We start from the raw sequence: 22,626 nt of genomic DNA, 5'->3' as shown, positions 1-22,626 counted from the left end.
CATCATACACTGTGAATGAGCCTATTTGCAAGATGTCGGTTGCTGGACTGTCTTTGTCCCTGTGTGAGCTGGTGCCTTGAAATCATCTCAATACATTCCAGTAAAACAGCCAGGATGTTATTTTTTTTATTTAGATTTTATTGAATGAAAGTGACACAGCACTTTAACAATACCTCTTCAGTCTTTTACCACATCTGTGCACATTTAAAATTTGAGTAAAGCACCAGAAACAAGACCCAGTGATACAGACATGAGATCTTGAGATTAAGAGCACTTTCGGTTTGCTAGTGGCTAAAACAAATCTTCACCTTCTAAGTGGGAAGTTGTTAGAGTATTAAAAATTATTTTGATAGCAAAAAATACAGTATCAAAATAAATAAGTGTCGCACGAGATGTTAGTAACACAACCTACTAATCTTTGATTGAAATGACAAAACAAGCACACCGACTTCATGGATTTATTCTTCAAGTGAATGAATTAATTTGTCGTACGCAGCTTGATCCATGAGGCCGTCGAGTTCTCCGGGCTTCTCGATCGTCATCTTGATTAGCCATCCTGAAAGGTAAGATTTCAAATGAGCACTGTTTCGTGAACCAGCTGGGACATTATTCTGGTTTGGCAGCTTTTTATCTGCACTGGCCACAGATTAACTGGGAGCAATTCCTAGAAACAACTATGACCAATGAACTGTTGGAGATTCTCACCCTCTTCATAGCAGGCTTTATTCACAAGTGCAGGATTCTCCGTTAGCTCCTTGTTGATTTCAGTCACTTCTCCTGTCAGTGGGGAGTACAGCTCACTGGCAGCCTTCACACTCTCCAAAGCACCAAACTCCTCTGCAGCACACACAGACAGATGACTAAAGTTACAGTACGCAAACTTTACCAATAGTTTATGTCAATGAAATAAAAGGTATTGGTGCATTAACATTCGAATAAAGGATCATTTTAACGTTTGTTTGCTGCCTTGGTTGTATTTCCTCCTTTTCACCTGAAAAATCAACATTGTATGTTATTTCCCCAGGGGTTAACAAACTTATGCATATAAACACACTCTTCATCTCACTACTGCCCTCAATTACTAAGAGAAAGGTGAAGTGTACTCCAGGCTCTTACCCATTTGTTCAAGTCTTTGGCCAACTTCAGGGAGTCCACAGTAAACCACATCACCTAATGCTAGCTGCAATGATAGGACACAGTGTATGAATAAACCCACTTTAAGTTTTATATAGAAATCAGAAAAGGCCGCTGCTGCTCTTTACTTTGTCGACTCATCCCATGAAAAGATCAAGATCAGTGTAGGAGTCTCTCTCTTTCTTGTGAAATTATGATCATGACTTCTTACTGCACATGTAGGGACAATTGTGTGAAATGCTGTTTATAAAGTTCCTTCAGATGAAGGAATAAATATCCATACAAGATATAAAAATGTATTTATCAGCAGGTCAGACAACTGTACAAAATGTGGTTTGATTAATCTTACACATTACTGAACCGTAGTGTACGTGCACAGCATCTCATTTTGAACTCCTTCTGCTGTAGTAACAAATCTGCCCCGACAGAATCTCATCTGAACTTCTGTAAGTGCTGCCTTATGTATATATGAATACAAAACAGACATTAAATGTTTTGCTAAGTAAACAAATGTAAGAAGGTTAATCCCAGCAGAAAAGCATAGAGGCAACAGCATTGGAGAGAACTGTACTGTATGACTTTTAGCTCAGTTGAACTTTGTTCCCTGCGTAAATGCTGCATCTGCACAATCCAGTGGCAGCTGCACGTCCTGAACCCCTGTAACCTTGATCTGACACTAATTCGTATATCTGTACAGTTCACTTTTGAGGGTCAAGGCTTTGCCACCATGGTTTCAGCCTTTAAATTAAACTTTCCACTTCATCAAGGCTTAAATCCTTTGAGTTGAACATAAAAATGATGCTGTTACGTCAGACTTAGTCTTTCTTAAAACCTTTTGGTATAGTTCTATAACGCCCTGGGAAAACAGAAACAAATCTGAAGTCTATAAAATTACCATTAAATATTTGGTCTACTCAGTCCATTATTCTGGCTGGGTTATCTTCACATTTACATTTACAGTTGCACATCCACAGTTTGAACATTTCCGTTTGAATGCAAGGACACAGGGGCTACCGAATATATACAGAGGCATTAAAACACTGCAAAGAGTAGGTGCAGGGGAAACACATAGTGAGGTAAATGCTTCAGAGGTTTCATACCAATAAATGTTTGACAACACGTAATAAAAATCTCCAAGGATATTTGCAGTTTCCTTTTAAAGTAAAGCAACAACCAATGCAGTAGACAAAGTGTCTCCTCTATCTCTCCACATCACCATCTTTACATTATATTATCCTACAGCCCTACTGAGCGGTGAGCAGCAGAGATCAAATGATTTGCTTTTTCAATTTCACTGCCTGTGATATGATAACACTGTTTATAAGTAAGCAACTGTTTCTCTGTGAGCTGCCTTGAAGATAGAAGGTCAAGTGCTTTCATTCGTAGCTTTGAAAGTCTATAGGTTGACATTTTCTGCACATCACTGCAGTCTGTCGCTAATCAATTGTCTCCAACAATGGTCATAAAGCAGTAAATTAGCCTGATACAGTAAAGCTGCGGCAGGGGAGGACAAAGTGCAGTGGCCAGCAGCACACTACAGGCGTGAGCGTATCACTGTTTCGTTAATGCCGCCAGTGAACCTCTGAACCAAGTGTGTCATAAATCAATGGTGAGTGAAGGGACGTACCTGAGCATAATTGCTGATACCGACTGTGCCGATGCCTCCTTCTACTTTCACCCACTCGTGCTTATCTGTGAACTTTAGTGCTGTGGAAAGACAGAGCAGAGTTAGTGTGGAACAGATGGATTCATTCATGTGTTTACACGTCACGAAACTGTGAATTACGATGATGAAAGAGGAATGAATTGCGGAAGTCCATTCTTTCTATGTCCTAAAATAATTTTACTGGAATAGGCCCCAAAGCTGAGGGAGTAGACAGTTTCTTATGCAACACCATGTGTTGTCAATTACAGATTAAACATATGCCGTTTGCTAGTTCCATTAGAACAACCTCAACAATCTTCAGCTTTGGATCCGGACCCTCAGTGTTTTAACAGACGAAATGGCTTTGATTCAAAGCCCACACTGTCACACTCAGAGAAGAGCTGCCATGGCTCAACAATTTCCAGTGTTGGCATGAATCACAACATAGAGGAAAATACAGGTTTGAACCAGATTGTGAGCTGTGCAAGATGTTGGGGAAGTGTCCTGAGAGATATGTTGTACAGAGCCAGAGAAATGTTGTTGTCATGATTTAACTGGGTCAGAGATTTTAAGATCACACGAAGTGACGTCTGTGAGGAAGAATAAACCAATGAAAGTGACTTTTAGACCACATGTAATCATGTAACCTTCAGGATCGTGGGTGACATGTTGTTTAATGAGCTGCTGCTTGTAGCTCGAGACCTGTGTAATTTGTTATTTCCGCTTATTGATTGACATCCCCCATGTTTGCAGTCTTGGACACACAACAAGGAAATAAAGTCTATCTGTAAACTTTCCCCAACACAACACGTGGCTGGCTCTTCTCTGTGTGAACTGCAGATTCACCACTTTTCAAAACAAACTTTTCGCTGCCCTCCATGCTGCATTCCTGAGCTTTTTTGGTGTGTGCAGCGGTGTGCACCGTTACATCGGCTCCGTGCAGCTGCAGGCTGCTGTATTCTCTCTGTATAATGTTCGATACCTGAGGACAGGACCGCGGTGGAGCTCAGGGTGCGCGGGGAGTCGCTCCTCCACAGCAGCCGGGCGGCGCAGAGCTGCGCTGCGGGCGCCAGCTGAGGCAGCCTGGGGGAGAAGTTCGCAGAGACGCGTCGCAGCGCTGTCCTCATCGCCATCTTCACCGGGAGTGAGTCCGCTGCTCAGCCCGCTGCACCACACCACACCGCGGAGGCGAGCACCAGCCCAGCCAGTGCGCGCTCCCGCCAGCAGAGGGGCAGGGTCAAAAGGGGGGGGGGGGGGGGGCTTTAAAACCCAATGTGACTTTATTCACTTTAAAATAACAACACATGTACATTGGTTTATTATAAGAAAATAACTGTCAGGTTCATAAGGTAACAGTATTATTCAGTTATAAAAACAATCAAAGTAATGCATTCATGTTTGGAGTATTTCCGCAGGATGCACTATGCTGATGGGGGGGGGGGGGGGTTGAGTCCACAGATCACTTCTGGAGTCTCAGGAGTAAACAGAGTTGCAGCCAAATCCAATCTAATTAAAGTAAATGGTGACCGATTCGTCAAATGTAAACAGCAAAAAACATAAAATGTCACCATTCTGTTCCTGTGGTGTCATCATAGTATCTGTAAACCCTGACATTCAAATATGACTTGAAACGGCGACATTTACAAGTTTGTAGCCTAAATGTCCTCTGTGATCCACGCAGGAACAAGGCGGATAACAGCGGACATTTAGACTGAGTATCACGTTAAAAAGTTGTATGTTTTTGTGAGAAAAGTTTTTTTTAACCATACCGATTCATGTTTTAACAATATTAATGGCACATTACTTTTTACAGCTCAATCCACCAACACAAAACTGAAATTCCTAAAGCTCAAAGAGAAATCAGTCGAAAAACTAAATTTCATTGGACTTAACCCAGGCCAGCAAGCGGGACAACCTAACATGATCTGCGACTCAGATCAAAAATGTAAGTCTAATCTACGGTTTGTCTTAACATCTGCCTTTAACCACCTAAAAATTATTTCTTAAGTACAATCCCCTCTCTCTCTAAACTGACACAGCAAAAGATAGTTAATTGTAAGTATTTCAAATATGCCGTCGGTAAGTGATGATGAAAAATAAAGTAGAGTTATTGGCTGATCTTGATGGCAGTCACAGTCATAAATACACAGGTCAAATTCAATTCAGAGGACAGTCTTATTAAAGCTCACATACAGGCAGCCACACTAAAAAGCTTGACATTAAGAAACGTCTCAGTATTCTAGCATATTGGAAGGGATCAAATGATAAGTCTAGGTGTCTTTGTGATGTCAGGATCATCATTATCTTCGTGATGTCGGAGACTATCATGGTTCCTCTAATCTCTGTGAAAAAGACAAAAAAACATAAACATCCCAATCTAAAGCGTTCCTTCAGAGGACTGAGCTCTCAAATCAGCCTCCTGTGAAACAACATCAGGGTCAGGAAAAATAAAAGATACATCAAGTCACAAAATCCTCTAATCTCAAACAATGCATCTTTTTATACAATGTATCTTTTGTTGATAGAATTTATATTAAATGTATCTGAAAAGTACAATGGTCCCCTCAAATACACCTACCTATGTAAAATACTTGAGTAAATGAACTAAGTTACTGCCTCCACAGCAACTTGATCCATAAGCTACATAACCAACTTTACTAAATGGACACAAAGCCAACCTGCACATTGATTCCAATCCAGCAGCCGCGGTCCTGCTGCCTCAAACCACCCGAGCTGTGTCCTCTCCAGCATGTGCATGGTTGAGGTCTGATAAGAACTGATCCCAGAGCTTTGGTTGAAGAATCCACCATCAGAAGTGTCCTGATGGAGCTTTTTTTTAGGTTGAACATCAACACACCACCAGACCACCAGACCTTTAAAAATGATTTGCTGGAGCATATCCACATGATGCTGCAAAATGAGGTCACAAAGCGTAGGAAAAGTTTTCTTCCAAAACCTCAACTGCCCAGATGACCTGAAGTACAGACTCAACCTGGATGTCTAGAAGAGGGGCTGACATCTCGATAAACTACCTAAAGCCTACGGCAAGATTTGCTGCAGACACCAAACCTGAAGATGAGTCCAAACCACATCAACATGCTGAGAGAGGAAGCAGGGACAAAGAGAGGGCTGACTCAGCTGGCGCTTGGTTTTCAGGAGGAGAGACAGAGCACAACATGGAGGAGGAGGTCGTATCTGCAGATTCTGACATAGGACACCTCCTACACCAACAGAGCCTGTCCTAACCCTAACCCTTTTAAAAGCTTATTAAAGACTCTTGAAGTACCCTTGTTAAGGCTTTGCATTAACATCCCTTGATTTTGGAAATCAATACCAAAAACTTATCCCTAACCTTAACAATGACCAACCTTAACCTAACCAAAATTCACATCCTACTGCTAAACCTTTTTCAGGACCTCAGAATTGATGTTTTGCATCATTAGGATCAGGCTTTGGTCCCCATGAGGTCTGCTGTTCCCCACAAGGTTAGTGTTCATGCTGGTCTTAAAGACGTAACAAAAACACAGACGCACACACAAAGGAATGTTAACAGCATTTGTGGCGTCTGTCTGCGGTTTGCTCCTGTTTCCTAAAGCTGCTTGTGTGAGAGTGACTTATTTCCTCTACTTCAGTCAGCACTTTCATGAGGGGATTTTTGTTTGTTGTTATTTTGTCCTTGTTTACGCCTACTCTAACTGTTTATTATTAGTTTTCAACTGTTTCTCGTAATAAATTATTTGATTTGAATCACAATCCAGGGTTCAGATTTTAGTTTGGAGACTGGGATTAGAAAGAGCTTCAACACGTTGCATCCTGTGGTGAAAATTTCTCAATAAACTTGGAGATCAATTTTTCTGAGATTTTGAACGGAGATCCCAAAGAACGGAGATCCCAAGACACAAGAGCTGAAGAGCCCTGATCAAAATGTGTCTCAATCAGTTCAATCAGGGTTCGAATGATCTTTTTGTCTCTAAGGGGGTCTCTATCTCATAAAAAAGTTGGCGCACCACGCACAAAGCCTACCAAGGCTAAACAATGAAATAGCCTAGGTGCGAGCAGCGCTTTTGCGCACGGTAGACATAGGCTGTATATAACTTGACACACGCACACAACAGACAGACATTTTTGTACAGAAATTTATTTATTCTAATTAATTTCAATATATTATTGATTGTAATAGTCCATATATATGTAGCCCTATAGTCATTCCCTGTTAAGACTCGGCTTTTACCTGAGTTCACTTTAAACCACCTGAATAATGTCTACTAATGGAAATGAGTGGAGTCCATAACACATTGTCAACTATTTACAAATAATTTATTTCACCAAAGCAGTCATGTAGTTGAAATAATAATGATTCGCTACCGGAAAAAGATGTAGTTATGTTTAGGCTATTTAAACTATATTTAGTCCCTGTATAACAAACTCAATGGATATGGGCACTAGGCCAATAATGACAATAGCAATCTCCCTTATCAATTAACTGCATAAAACAGCACTTCACATTTAAAACTGAATTATCCATATGGGAGCTAATAATAGGCCACACAGAATAGTAACTATCACAAAACTATCCCTAGTATAACATAAACTTTGTTTTCACATGAAATTACAGTCATACAGGTATAAAAGAAAATACAAAAGCTGGCACTGGAAAGGCACAAATAAAACGATCAGTTCAAACCCCCGTTGCAGGCCTGTTAACTGGGTTCTCTAGCTCCCACGTAGGCTGCCTCAAAGGAACCACGAGCGTCCGGGTTGCTCGGGTGCTATTTGAGCAGCACGTTATCTTGCTAGATGACGGCGGTACACCTCCGCTAAATCCGCTAGCACTGTATACGTGCACAATGCTGAGCAAGCTAGATGTCTCCAAAACGGAACATCAAATACTGTGCCCTTTCGCGAGCTGAATGAAAACAAACAACTCTTAGGTAAAAAACTTAAAGTGGCGTCACCTTCTTAATACTGCTGTAGTATTCTTATTAATTTCCCTCTTTTACTTCACTGTTACTTCAACTCAGTCGGTCTCCTTTCTCATCTCTTTTTCTCTCTGTGCTCTCCCGTGTGTTTGTTTAGATCCCGCCTCTCAACCAATAGGGAGTCACTATTCTTGAGTGAAGGTCACTACCAGCAACTGCTGACCATTTCACCTAACTAGCATGTTAGATTGACTACACTCTACCTATTTTACTTTAACTTATTACTGAAACTTTGTAGACATATGATTGCCCAACCATATCCCCTTGCTTTATCAACAGTTATTTAATTAGCATCTATACACTTTATGTATGGCAGACACCTTCAGATATGAGAGACCCCCTCAGATTTTTGACTTTGTTGCTTTCATGGGAGCTAGTCCTCACTCTCTGGGGGCTGGGCTCCCTCTGGCTCCCACGTAATTCGAACACTGACCAATGGGTACTACATGTGGAAGTGTTCAGGCAGCACAGGGGAGGGGCAGCTCCTGGTACAAAATTACGAGAGGGCGGCACAAGAGACTGAGTTATCATGAAACATGCAATGTAAAACAATACATTAACGTCACACCATCATACTCTTAATCCTTGGGCTGTTCACACCGGCTGCGTAGTGCTGGGAAGAACCGGGAAGCGCCGCGGCCACACACACACACACACACAAGCACATAATCTACTGTTTAGGGGCTGCGGCTACAGGCTTGCGTAGCTCAGTCACCTGTGAAGACCAGCATCATTTACCCCTGAACCAGTGCGGAGAAATGCGCTCCCTGGGCCACAGGGATGAGCCAGCCCCACGCCACTACGCGGCCATGGGTGGAACCAGGACACCAGTGGACACAGGAGCTGGGTCCGAACTCATAACTGATTTGGATTAGGGCGAAACAACTGTTGCACCAGTTGTTTCACTATCATTTCAAAAGAGAGACTCGCCATCTCGACTGTATTCAGGGAATCTTTTCAAATGGAACCGTGCTGTTTGACTCATTACGGTAAAACCAGCTTTGTAACTTAACTTTCACAAGGCGATCTTCAAACACATTTCACGCAGTCTTTTAAGGTTGTTTTTTAGTTTGTTTTATTTTTATTCATTTATCACCAAACACTTTTCAAAAGCACAACTGAATGCAACACTATGTCTCGTCTTCCTGGGGATAACGGTGCATATTTTCAAATGACAGTCTTATAAAGTAGTTCAGTTTACAGTTATTAAACTGAGCATAATTCCACCTATCCTTAAAATATACACTCTCTCACTCTGTTAGTTTACTACAATTCAAACTCTTTCCACTTTAAAATAGGGAAATTACACTTCACTCTAATGCTCTGCAGCATTCATGAGATATCCTAGCCTGGATGCCAGACGAACTTAGCCCCGCCCACAACATTTTAGGTCGGGCAGTTCGGTCTGGAGTCGCTCTGTTGAGGAAAAATTATGGCCCGACCGGGCCAATCCGATTGTCAGGGCGGGCTTTATACGATGATTGACAGATGATCAACGGTAACGTAATCAACCACGTCATCAAAGTGCCCTTGGGTTGAATTCGTTTTCAACAAACATGCCTGCCGCTGGCGAGCTGAGATGTGTAGATGCTGCCATTGAGTCTGTTTTAGAAGACATCGACAGCGCATTCATTTTGAAAGAGGAACACAGAACGTGGAGGCGACGCCAGGGCACCGCGCTAATCCCTATCGCCCCGGCGCTTGGCTGTTCACAACGGACACTGAAGCGACGCTGAACCGCCGGGCAGCGCTAATAATATCACCCGTTGATCCAGTAGATCGCTGCACGGCTTTGTGCCAGTCACACCGGAGGCTGAAGCACCGCGCTGCGCCAAGGCTGCCTCGCGGTGCTTCAGCCCCCGGTGTGACCGGCACAAAGTTTTAACATGGGAGTGGATGGGAGCCAGCTGTTATTTAAGGCTTGGCGCTGCGCTGAAGCGTCCGGTGTGAACCCGGCGCTAGTAAATAACTCACAATGCGTTGCTTAGCATACGTCACATACTACGTTGCTCTGATTGGTTGTAGGTCTATCCAATTGAGCGAAGAAGAATTTTACTTCCTGGTCAGTTGAAACACGCCCCATAATCACAGCCCAATGGAGCGGTCTCAGACTCACATTCTGACTAGAATTGTGAGTCTGACAACGTCAGGCTAGCGATCTGAGACTGATGGACCTTGACCTTGGAGTTCACCTCTAATCTCTTTGGAAGTTGTTCTGGACTCTTTGGTTACCATTCGTATTATCCGTCTCTTCATTTAGTCATCAATTTTCCTGATGCATCCACGTCCAGGGAGGTTGGCTACACTCCCGTGGGTCTTAAACTGAGGTTACATTCCCCCTGATGGTCTGGATATGCATTAAAATGTATTCTAAAAAAATTACTTTGGTCTAAATGTATTGGTTTTATTTGCTTTATTTTTTGACTATTATTTCCCCTTGTTAATCTTGTTTTGATTACATTTATTTACCCATTTCTATATTTCTAATCTGATATTCAATCACGTCTTATTTCATGTTTTCCATATTGTTTTTCAATGGCATTTGACGATATGAATTGTCTGGAGTTAAACATTTATATTTAAAGATCCTTTCCTGGCTTTCTTAGTCTTCGATGACAGTAGATTAGAATTTTTTATTTTTTTAATTTTGGCTATTACAGCAACATAACAATATTAGTTATAATTTTCATTATGTTCTCCATAAATATTCCATAATTTTAAGATCAAACTTAGTCAGGTTTGAAATTATGATCATTCAATCAGTTTAATTTCCTTATTGTTTATTTATAAGATAAAGCTACTGTCACCCTACCCATCTAAGGATCAAATCAGTATTCCCTTGGCCCCACCTCTGGTCCCAACTCTCACTTTAGGTTGAGTTTATCCTTCATTCTTGAGAATTGAGAGAAAAATCTTACCAAAAGGTCCTAAATCAATCTTGAGTTATTACTATTTAGTTTTATTGATGTAGTGTATTATGTTAACATAGAATTTATGGACTAAATAATGTTTCCAGGCTCTTTCTACTCCTTTGCCTGCCGCTCTCCAAGTTCTCTCTTTCTTTCTGTCTATTAGGTGTGAGAGCACGGTGCAGCTCCAACGGCTCCCGAACACTGACAGCTACTGTCTCATCCTCCCTCCCAACCTGAAGTCGGCCCTCTCTGCAGTGACATACATGACCGAGCAGCTGAAGAGGCAGGACAAGGATGCCACGTTGAGAAATTTGCACGACATGGCATGACACGACCGAGGCTGTCAGGCAGCTTGTTCTCTACGCCTGTCTCTCTACAGGCCCTGAGCACAGTGGTTCAAACAGGTCGCAGTGATGGTCACGTGTCATTGCTTACATACTGTACAGTGCAATGCTGACTCTGCTTACAGTAAGAGTGTGTGTGTGTGTGTGTGTCTGTGAGCTCTCCTGCAGATGACAGGTGACTGGCAGTTCACTGCTCTGGTGGTGGACCGTCTCTTCCTGTGGTTGTTTGTCATCATCACCACCCTGGAAACTCTGGCCATGTTCTTAGACGCCAGCTTCAACTGCACTCCCGATGACCCCTTCCCATAGAAGACACTCTCTCTCTCTCAAACTCTCACACACACAAACACACTTTGTCTCTCAGCGGACCATGGCGCAACAGACCTTTGTGTGTGCCCACTGAGGCTAATATAAACTCTCACACACATGCTGTATATCTACAGTCTTCATTGTGAGACCCTGGAACCTGTTTCTTGTGCCTGAAATGACCAGTTATGTGAATTTGATGAGACATAATCAGCTACTTTATTTGACTATGAATTTACTGAACAATTTGCTGGTTCTTAAACGTGAAGATTTAAGTTTTTTATGTCCTTGAAAAGGGAGTACATTGGTGATCTGGAGTGTTTTTTTTCCGGACAAAACTACAGATTTGTAGTTGACATGAAAATAAAGAAAATGCTCCGTTTAATCACTATTTGCAGTCTTATTGTTGACGAGGGAAAAAATATCAAAACAAAGCTATATTTCAGGCAAAAATATGGTTTTACAAAATGTCTGAATAGAAATATGATGAGATGTAAGTTGGGAGCAGAGCTGTAACTCACCCTGTCCGTGCTACAGGCTCTAGTTTTCTCTCTGCTGTGCAGTCCCACCACTTATTGCACAATTTACCCATCACCAACACAATCACAGCAGCCCAGATTCTGTGCCAGTGTGTAACATACTGTCACACACACGCACACATCTTGTGCACACGTGTTCAGGAGGAGAAACACATTTGTTTGGGCCGCATGTGGGAAAACATTTGCTTTGCTCTAACTGCATTATACAATCACTATAAGCTACATAGCACACACATAAGGGGTGTGAAGTGTCTAAGGGCAGAGCGTAGGAGGGAAACAAATAGAGAGTGAAGGGATACTTACACCATACAATGAGTGTTCACTACTGTATGAGGCCTCATTTATGTGAATGTAAAATTTGTGTTTGAATCAGTACAGTGTTTCACTTTGTCTCTCTCTGTCAGTGTTGTCTCCCTGTTTGGGGTGCTCTAAGTCCGTGTGTTACTGTGTTTGAGTAATAAATCCAAAAATAACTGGAACTGCAGTCAGAGTTTATTATCTAAATAAATAAGAATTATTTATTCAATCAGATATTTTACAAAAGAAAACTACATGACGCAGACACACGCAGACACACACACGCGCAGACACACACACGCGCAGACACACACGTAGACACACACGCAGACACACACGCAGACAGACACACGCAGACAGACACACACGCAGACAGACACACACGCACACACACACACACACACACACACACACACACACACACACACACACACACACACACACACACACACACACACACACACACACACACACACACACACACACACACACACACACACACACTTTAAAAATGAAGGACCAGTGAACCTTCCACCAGATAAAAACAGAGATGACTGAAAGACTAAATTAAAATCTGTGCAGCAGTTCCAGTCTCCACACACAACACTACATTCTTCTTGGTCAATAACCACTGAATGTTTCTTTGAAAATGTGACGAAGTCTTTCCCGCTCAGAGCCTTGATTGGGTGTATGGATATTGATGAAGCCGAATTTCAGATCTTTCACATGAACTGTTTTACCGAAGGTGTCATCTAAATGTTAATCTCCTCCAGTGGAAACAGTTTGAGAAACACTTGACACACTTTCAGAGTCAGAGTCACGTCATCACCATGACAACCAGCAGGCCCCTGTTCAGCAGGACCGATCAGAGCCACCGGGCATCGGACCACCAAGACCCGCAGCCCGACCAGAGGGCCACCGGGCACCGGACCACCAAGACCCGCAGCCCGACCAGAGGGCCACCGGGCACCGGGCCACCAAGACCCGCAGCCCGACCAGAGGGCCACCGGGCACCGGACCACCAAGACCCGCAGCCCGACCAGAGGGCCACCGGCCACCGGGCCACCAAGACCCGCAGCCCGACCAGAGGGCCACCGGGCACCGGGCCACTAAGACCCGCAGCCCGACCAGAGGGCCACAGGGCCGCTAACAACCACAGAACCGGGCTGCAACCACCAGTGGACCCATCTTTAGACACGCCATCCCCGGCGGACTTAACAACAGAGCCACCGGCAGCAATGACACCGGCCAACGAGCCTCTGATCCCCGCCGACCCGGCAACCGAGTCTCTGACACCAGCAGACCCGACCACCTGGCCCCCGGCAGCACCGACAGCATGCGCGGAGTCGCCTGCCTCGCCGGACCCCGCTGGAACAGCCTCCTTCCCCCCGGCCCGCTGTGGCTGCTGTGGGGACAGGAGATCCGCTGGTGACCCACATCTCCACACCTGGACAAGCTGATCCCGGATCACCAGGCCGCTCTCAGAAACACGACCAACGCTTCGTTCCTCCGTGAGTTGTAGGAGATGTTCCCGTGTTCCACCTGCTCTCGAACCGCCAACACCTGCTGCACCGGGCTGTCCTGCTGCGGTACCAGCCTCACTCCGTGTCTCACAGACAGGGACAGCGGCTCACGGTCCGTCAAACAACCACAGACACACTAACAACACAACAACTAACAACTACACAATCATACAAAAACACAGTTAGAAATACAGTATAGAAGTTTGCGGGAAAACACAAACTCTCACACGCTCAACACTACCAAACTCCCAGCATGCAGTGCGAGAGAAAGAAAGAGGGGGGGGGGGGGGGGGGGGAGGAGCCACAGTTACCTGGCTTTACAGAATACAATTGAACCTTGTATCTGCATCCTCCCTTTATTATAATAATTTATAATTTGGAAGAAATAGGTTTAGTTGTTTTTGGAGGAAATCAGTTTAGTTGTTCGTGTAATCTGTTTTTACAAATAAACCAATATACGCAGGATAAAATACAACTTTTATAAATCATAACAACAATAGTTGCCACGGTTACCAGGTTTGAAAGACTTCAAAGGTTTCAGTTGAGGCTTCTTTCTGCATCATCCCTCATTGCCTGCCTATGGTTTTTGACTTGGAGGAAAGCGGTTGAGTTGTCTGTGTAATCCTGTTATTACAAATAGACCAACCTACTCAGGATAAAACATAGCTTTTATAACATTCACAATCGTGTTCATGGTTTCAAGGCTTGACAGAATTCCCGTGATTTCTCCTTTTGCTCTCGAACCTACTACACACTTTGTGCATTTTTCTTCATTTTTACAGATTAATTGAGGCGACATGGCTGCCACGCTAACTGCCCAGGACAACCAGGTGGTTCCAGGAAGCCTGCTAACCTCCGGCTCCTCTTACTACGAGATGCAGTCTTTTCTCGGACAGGGCTCATTCGGAAAAGTGGTTAAGTGCAAGAGACTGGACGACAACAAGACTGTGGCCATCAAAATGATTGAACTGCGGGCCTGTAATGTAAAAGTTGTAAATCAAGAGGTATGAAACAAATCTGTGCGCTGATCCCAGTGTGAATTATACCATCTAAAATCCATATGTTCACATACTTCCTTGTTTAAGTTTACATCAAGCTGATATACAATGTTCCTGTGGCCTGCCATGTATCTCCAGGTGGCTGCTCTGAAGAAATTGAGATCGTTGGAATCGTTCTACCTTGTCCAGTGGTACCAGTCATTCTTTGACCGAGGACACATTTGCCTGGAGTTTGAACACCTGGACAAAAGTCTCCTTGATTTCATGAGGCAACGATGTTTCAGACCTCTCTCCTTGATAGAGGTTAGACCAATTGTCCAGCAGGTATGTGTGTCCTCCTGTTTTCCTTTGTGCACTAACAAACAGTATGGAAATATATGCGGTGGAACATTGTTGACATTTTTATGAAATTAACTTGTCAGATTGCCCATGCGCTCAACCACCTGAAGGCTGCAGGGATTGTCCACGCAGACCTCAAGTTGGACAACGTCATGTTGGTCGATCAGCTACGGGAGCCCTTCAGGGTCAAAGTGATCGACTTCGGACTGGCGTTTGACGTGTCAGCTGCCAAGTTGGGTTCCCACATTCAGACCCTTCCATACCGGTGAGCATCTGGAACCATGATGGATCTTAATGGCGTATTATTTACTAAAAGAAAACATTTTAACTGAGAATAAAAACATCAAGTCTTTATCCATTCACACAAATGTAGCAGTAAGAGTTATTAAGGTGTCCTTCAAAACAACCCACATTTTGCATGGTTTATGTGATCGTGGTTGTTGCTCCTCTGTCAGATCCCCAGAGATCATGCTGGGGCATCCCTTCACAGAGGCCATAGACATGTGGTCGCTGGGCTGCATTGCTGCTGCCATGTACCTCGGGGCCCTGCTCTACCCTGGATTGGGTGAATATGAAATGGTACATATACATATGTGCATAATATTAAGATAAATAAGTAGTACTTCACCTGGACTGTGGTGGAATTTTAAGCTGTGTTGTATTTTCAGATCAGATACATCCTGGAGACTCAGGGTCAGCTACCCGACACCATGCTCAACCATGGATGTAAAACTCCACAATTCTTCAAGAGAAACGTCGACTCCACCACCTCCGTCTGGAAACTCAAGGTGCCGACCTGAAACCGCTTGTTATATTCAAATATCTCTATCTCCATCTCATGTCTACCTTGCTGTAACATATTTGGTTCCCTCTACACGCTTGTGCGAGTCTGATGCACTCTGCTAACCCCACCACTTTCTGAACAGACACCAGAGGAGTACCACAAAGAGACGGGGAAGCAGCCAATGGAGAACAGGTTTTGGAAGTTAACCTCCCTGGACGGCCTCTTGCATGTATGTCTTCTTTAAGATCATTCAACATGAGCTTGTTCCTTTAAGATAAGAAGAACAACACTCGGACTGTCCTAGAGAGGTTTTTATTCAGTACTGGAGCTAACCGATGACATGTTTGTGTTTTAGACCCGACCCATCAGGAATGCCAACTCTGCAGATAAAGTTGCAGAGATGGCCGACGCCCACATGTTTGTGGACATGCTGAAGGCGATGCTTCAGCTTGATCCCGACAGAAGGATCACACCCCGTCAGGTGCTGGAGCACAAATTCATCAGCATGCGCCACATCGCCAACATGGACCATAAAAGCCTCTAGTAAGTCAACAATGTGATCTGGTTAAATGTTTTTAAATGTACAATTTATCTTTTGCTATATATATTCCACTCGTACCTTTGTTACTGCGGATACAGTTCATGTACAGGTGCTTACAATACGTCTAATACATGAAAGGATGATCTAATGAAAGGATTCATTTTCTTGCAGTGTCAGCTTCTGTTTTAAAATGATGCAAATGTGTCAGAAGCGAATCCCGACTTCTGGCAGTGGCACAGCTGTGTGTGGGCCACTGAAGCCGCCCCGGTACACAGCTACCAACCCCGTCCAGCAGAACCCTCCATCTCTTGCTGAGGGGAGAAAAAACGTCCAGCCCCACCGCACCGACCTACATCCCTGCACCACCACCACCAAGACCAGAGGAACTGAGGGGTCAAGAAAGAGGAAGATTGAGCTTGAAGATTCGCCGCCTCACAGGAAAAACTCTGTTCCCTCATCAAACAGCCGACATGATCGTTGGCACACTGGACATCCTCAGTCGGATCATAGGACCAGGCCTGTTGATTACCGCCCCAACCACAAAACGGGTCCTTCAGGAAGCAGCCGGTCCCGAGGGTCAGACTCTGTCGGGGCAGAAAAGAAAAGGAGGTGATCTTGATGATGTGTCACCTCACAAGAAAAACTCTCTCTCTCACACTCGCCATCATCAGTCGGCTCAGACGACCAGGCCTTATGAGCATCACAACCACCACAACCCAGACTGAGAGACAGGCTCTGACAGACTAAAGGGAAAGGCAGGCAGTGATGCTGATCCTGATCCTGCTGCCATCTGGCCGACGGTACCGCAGCATCCGGGCCCGCACCACCAGGCTCAGAGACAGTTTCATCCCCCAGGCCATAAGACTTTTAAACTCCTCTCCGTGACATATTTGGATATTTGCACTATTGTTGTTTTATTTTCTCCTCAGCTGTTTATATACATATTTAGATATATATACTTTATTTTCTATTTTAAATTTTGATATTCTATTTTATACTATTTCTATTTTATTTTATTGTATAGGTTGTAATTACTTGAGCATTGTTAGAAGAGAGCCTGAGACTCAAGCATTTCACTGCCAGCGACTGCTTAATGTTATTGTTGTACATTTGACAATAAAAATCTTGAATCTTGAATCTTGCATAGATGCATGCCTTATTAGTACCACTTTGATCCACTGGATGGTAGGCTTTTGCAGCATTTGTGCAGCGCTCTTCTCTTCCATGAAGCAAAAACAACAATTCACAAAATAGGATTTTTGACGATGTGCAGGAAGAAACTCAGGACATTTTATTTTAAAGCACCATACAACTGTTTTTGAAATATAAATCTAAATGTAAAGTTTGATTAAAAGTTTAAAAGTCTGTATTCAACTTAGACGAGTTAAACAAATACATTATTTCTGTTATTTTAGTACATAATGTTTAAAACCAAATATTAGACATAATACTTTGATAGAGCATTCAATGAAAATTAACACATTTATACTTTACAGCATGGATAAGATGATATAATATGCTTATCAGTTGACTCATGCTGTACAGCAGCATGGATAATATACATATATACACTACCGTTCAAAAGTTTGGGGTCACCCACACAATTTCGTGTTTTCCATGAAAACTCACACTTTTATTTATAAAATGAGTTGCAAAATGAATAGAAAATATAGTCAAGACATTGACAAGGTTAGAAATAATGATTTTTATTTGAAATATTAATTTTGTTCTTCAAATTGTGCTTTCATCAAAGAATGCTCCATTTGCAGCAATTACAGCATTGCAGACCTTTGGCATTCTAGCTGTTCATTTGTTGAGGTAATCTGTAGAAATTTCACCCCACGCTTCCTGAAGCCCCTCCCACAAGTTGGATTGGCTTGATGGGCACTTCTTGGGTAGCATACGGTCAAGCTGCTCCCACTACAGCTCAATGGGGTTGAGATCTGGTGACTGTGCTGGCCACTCCATTACAGACAGCAAACCAGCTGCCTGCTTCTTCCCTAAATAGTTCTTGCATAATTTGGAGGTGTGCTTTGGGTCATTGTCCTGTTGTAGGAGGAAATTGGCTCCAATCAAGCGCTGTCCACAGGGTATGGCATGTGTATTTAGAACAAACCGCTAAATTTAAACAAAAGGTTTGCAGTTTAACAATTGACTCTTCAGAGTTACAAAAAGTGCAACAAAATGTATGGACTAATGATAAGTATGATCTGGGATTATTTTATACTGAACATCTCAATGTGACACCAAAGAGCACATAACGTTAATGTTCGAGCGCACATCCACTCAATCCAGAAGCAGCAGCAGGGATAACACCAGAATTTTAAAACTGGTAGAAAACCGGAGTCGTCATTCCATGTGCACACTCACCAGTAAGAATGCCTATTAAATAAGGGATAACACCAGAATTTTAAAACTGGTAGAAAACCGGAGTCGTCATTCCATGTGCACACTCACCAGTAAGAATGCCTATTAAATAAATTAAAATAAAACAAAAAAGAGAGGATAATATAAAAGATTCTCTGGTTCCACCAGAAAGCATGTAGTTTTTGTTTATTTTGAATTGTTTATTTTGCTAATGCATTTTTCAGTGTCCCAGTTCATCCACACTCTCAGTATTGGTTTGCTTTCACAATTCCGGATAAATCATATACGTTCAGACGTATGTCCAAAAGTTTTGTGGAATCCCGCGCAGTCAGGTCACGGGTTATGCAAGTGAGTCTGGAGGACTTGGCATTACCAGCGGTAAGCGCGCTGATATAAATGTTGATGATTAGATGATTTGTTCACCAACAACACAGGCCTTTAAAGTCGACACAGTAGCATGCTAAAATATCTTGCAGACCAGGGCCACGAGGCCAGCCTGGCTAAGCTGCAATTTGTCCAGAAAAGTGTAACTTTCCTAGGACACAAAATTTCTAGCAGCGGTAAAAACATTGAGCTCAAACGAGTGGAAGCCATCCTCAAGATTCTAACACCGCGTTCTAAAAAACAATTAATGTAATTTTTTCAGGGATGACGGACTACTGTAAACAGTGGATCTGTGATTATGCATCCCTGGAGGCTCCACTCCTGTATGTTATGCATGGCCAAGGACTGACACCAACCGACAACCTGACGTGGACGACAGACGCTGACACAGCATTTACCTAACTACAACAGACTGACTTCGACACCTACACTGGGACCACCAGATCAAAACAGATCATTTACACAGACTGTAAATGAGAAACGGGGTTTCATGACAACAGTTTAGTGCAAACGACCAGTGGCGTATTTCTCCTCAAGAAATTAGATAGCTTGGCATTGGGTCAGCTTCTCTGTCTAAGAGCAGAATGATATCAAGAGGTCACATTGTTAATGCCATATTCTGGATCGTCTATTCTGCTAGAGCAGCAACCTAATTCTATTAACAGCCATTTTACTCTGTAAAATGTGAAGCTCACACTAAAGGTGATTCTGTTTTTCAACAGGTAATGCTCAAGCAGATACAGCAGCAGAGGAAGCGGCAACTCACCAACATACTGTTATTGATATTCCTTTTTCCTTTCTCTCACAGATTTAGCAGAAGCACAGAGCCATGCTAACAACATAGAGAAAGCAGAATGTAAATGTTTTAACAATGTATGTCAATCTAAGGACGGCCGTCCATGTGTGTTTAAATGTTTATTTGTTGTTTTGTTTGTTTCTGTTTTATTGAAAATTGTCTGGTTTCCCAAACTACGCCTTTACGTTATATTTCAAAATGTTTAAATTTTCTGACAGGCAACACTACAGGAGGCCAGGACGTACAACCCCCTGGCCAACCGATTGATCGCTTGCAAATGGATTTCCTTGAACTAACACCATTTGAAGGAAAGGAGCATTGTCATGTGGCTGTTGACATGTTTTCCCTACAGATAAAGCAGATGCCTCTGCAGTCGCAATGGTGTTAGTGCGAGAAAACATTCACCCTAGAAATCCCACATGAAATCAACAAGGGGTGGAGCAGTTGAAAGAGAACATTGGAACAATTAAAAACAAATGGTCAAGTGCTGTGATGACACAGAACTCTCATGGATCAAAGCACTACCGGTAGTGTTTACTGACCATGAGAGGGAGGGGAAGGGCCAGAACAGGTATGTACTGTGTGGACATAACCAAAATGTTGAGCCTTATACACACAGGTAAATGCAGCAATCCCGCAACCAGCAGAGGGCCAGTTGCATAATTGGAAACCAGGAGACTGGGTGCTGATATAAGTCCGCCACTTGAGACGGAGGCCCAGGGAGAGAGTGTCGCTTCCCTCACAGACGAGGAACAAAGCAGAAGAAAGACGACAGCTCTCACTGAGGTGTAAAATCATACCAACAACCAACAGCTGTTGCAGATCAAGGAAAAAAAAAAAAAAAAAAAAAAAAAAAAAAGAGAGAAGAAAGACCAGTACCAACTCATCATAAACCAACCCGACAGTAAAATGGACATCATTTATTTGATCTTATAATTATTTAACAGAGCGCACAGACCAAGTGAGTTCAAAACTGACTGTGGAAAATATCCAAATTCAAGCACGCATGGACGCAAGACACGCAACACGCCCCTTTCGTGCCCTCTGCGGGCTTGCGTGCGACGGCCAATTTTTCTAACTATACGACAAAACGACGCGAGCCTCACGCAGCCCGCAAGGCTTGTGATTGGTCTGCTTACTACATCCCGTCCGGAGTCTAGTTTCCGGTTTCATGCCCCACAATACGCGGAAATCACGGAAGATTTAGAAGAACGAATATGGACCAAATAGAAGAGCACTTGGCAAAAGAGATCCGAAAGTATGACCACTTGTATAACCCGTCACTGACTGGCCGATTTGTCCACCAGAAATAGGCTATGAGGAGCCGGAGTGGCGATGTAAATAAACAGTCGACGAAGAAGAAGACGTCTCTTCTTTGTGTGTTTTGTCTTTGGAGAAAAACGTTACTCCGCCTATGGTTCTGGCGGTGAATTGCGTTGCAACACGCGCAGCACGTTAGAGAAGTATAAACCAAAACGAGTCCGTCGATGCAGCTGCGTGGCCTTCCGCGGTTGCAGTCGCAGGACTATAATTCGGCCTTTAGGCTGAATTATAGTCGGGTTGCACGCACGCACGCATGCACGCAAGACATGCAACACGCCCCTTTCGTGCCCTCTGCGGGCTTGCGTGCGTCCGCCAATTTTTCTAACTACACGCAGGGCAAGGCTTGTGATTGGTCTGCTTACTACATCCCGTCCGGAGTCTAGTTTCCGGTTTCATGCCCCACAATACGCGGAAATCACGGAAGATTTAGAAGAACGAATATGGACCAAATAGAAGAGCACTTGGCAAAAGAGATCCGAAAGTATGACCACTTGTATAACCCGTCACTGACTGGCCGATTTGTCCGCCAGAAATAGGCTATGAGGAGCCGGAGTGGCGATGTAAATAAACAGTCGACGAAGAAGAAGACGTCTCTTCTTTGTGTGTTTTGTCTTTGAAAAAAACCGTTACTCCGCCTAGGGTTCTGGCGGTGAATTGCGTTGCAACACGCGCAGCACGTTAGAGAAGTATAAACCAAAACGAGTCCGTCGATGCAGCTGCGTGGCCTTCCGCGGCCAATGGAGCGGTCTCAGACTCACATTCTGACTAGAATTGTGAGTCTGACAACGTCAGGCTAGAGATATCCTTCACCAGAAATCTTTTAATCTGAATCAAAGTGATGGACTGAGAGAGGGATAAAAATGTCACACTATTTTATTTATTAGGGCCCGAGCCCTATTGAAATTGTAGTGATTATTATTTTTATTTTTATTATCAAATTAATTTAATTTAATCATTTTTTTCAATTAACTTAAATTAAATTAAATTAAAAAAAAACTGCGTGCGCACATTCTGCGCAGAAGCCCATTGTGCACATGTGCGCAGAAGCCTAGTGCGCAGGAATTGCGCGCGCAGTTTTTTTTTTTTTTTTTTAATTAATTTAATTAAATTTTCCTTTATTTCTGTTTTTATATTTAATTAATTTAATTTATTAAATTAAATCCTGCCAATTTTAAGAGTTCATTTGCCGGCAAGAAGATGGGAAAGAGTGGGACTCGAACCTGAGACCCTCGCAATGATGACCATAACTCTACCAACTAGGCTACACCACCTGAGAGCCCTTCCAGGTCCCTTACGTGCTTATGTATCCCTCCTTACGTGCTGACGGGTGTCGACCCCCTTTTCTAAAATTTACGGCAAAGCTCCGCAAGCTCACTCAGCCCACAAGGCTGTGATTGGTCTGCTCTACATCCCTT

The 22,626-nt window shown here is 43.3% G+C and overlaps 1 protein-coding gene across 1 annotated transcript; it reads right to left on the bottom strand.

The window, feature by feature from the left end:
• Positions 1 to 117: 117 nt before the first annotated feature.
• gcshb (glycine cleavage system protein H (aminomethyl carrier), b) lies at positions 118 to 3,918 on the bottom strand. The gene is made up of 5 exons (XM_053418249.1): positions 3,762 to 3,918; positions 2,762 to 2,841; positions 1,117 to 1,180; positions 706 to 837; positions 118 to 556 (listed from the first exon to the last, which is right to left on the bottom strand). Exons 1-5 carry the CDS (start codon positions 3,910 to 3,912, stop codon positions 459 to 461), a joined length of 525 nt encoding a protein of 174 aa, XP_053274224.1. The 5' UTR covers positions 3,913 to 3,918; the 3' UTR covers positions 118 to 458.
• Between the last annotated feature and the right edge of the window lie 18,708 nt (positions 3,919 to 22,626).

This window comes from Pleuronectes platessa, chromosome 1 (assembly GCF_947347685.1).
Source record: "Pleuronectes platessa chromosome 1, fPlePla1.1, whole genome shotgun sequence".
NCBI lineage: Eukaryota > Metazoa > Chordata > Actinopteri > Pleuronectiformes > Pleuronectidae > Pleuronectes > Pleuronectes platessa.
This window is presented reverse-complemented; position numbering and strand designations above follow the sequence as displayed.

Excerpts from the sequence above, each read along its gene's own strand:
- gcshb (XM_053418249.1), bottom strand. The coding sequence starts at position 3,912 with ATGGCGATGAGGACAGCGCTGCGACGCGTCTCTGCGAACTTCTCCCCC. Across the intron at positions 2,842-3,761 it reads CACCGCGGTCCTGTCCTCAG|CACTAAAGTTCACAGATAAG; the intron begins GTATCGAACATT and ends GTCTTTCCACAG. Across the intron at positions 838-1,116 it reads CCAAAGACTTGAACAAATGG|AGGAGTTTGGTGCTTTGGAG; the intron begins GTAAGAGCCTGG and ends TGTGTGCTGCAG.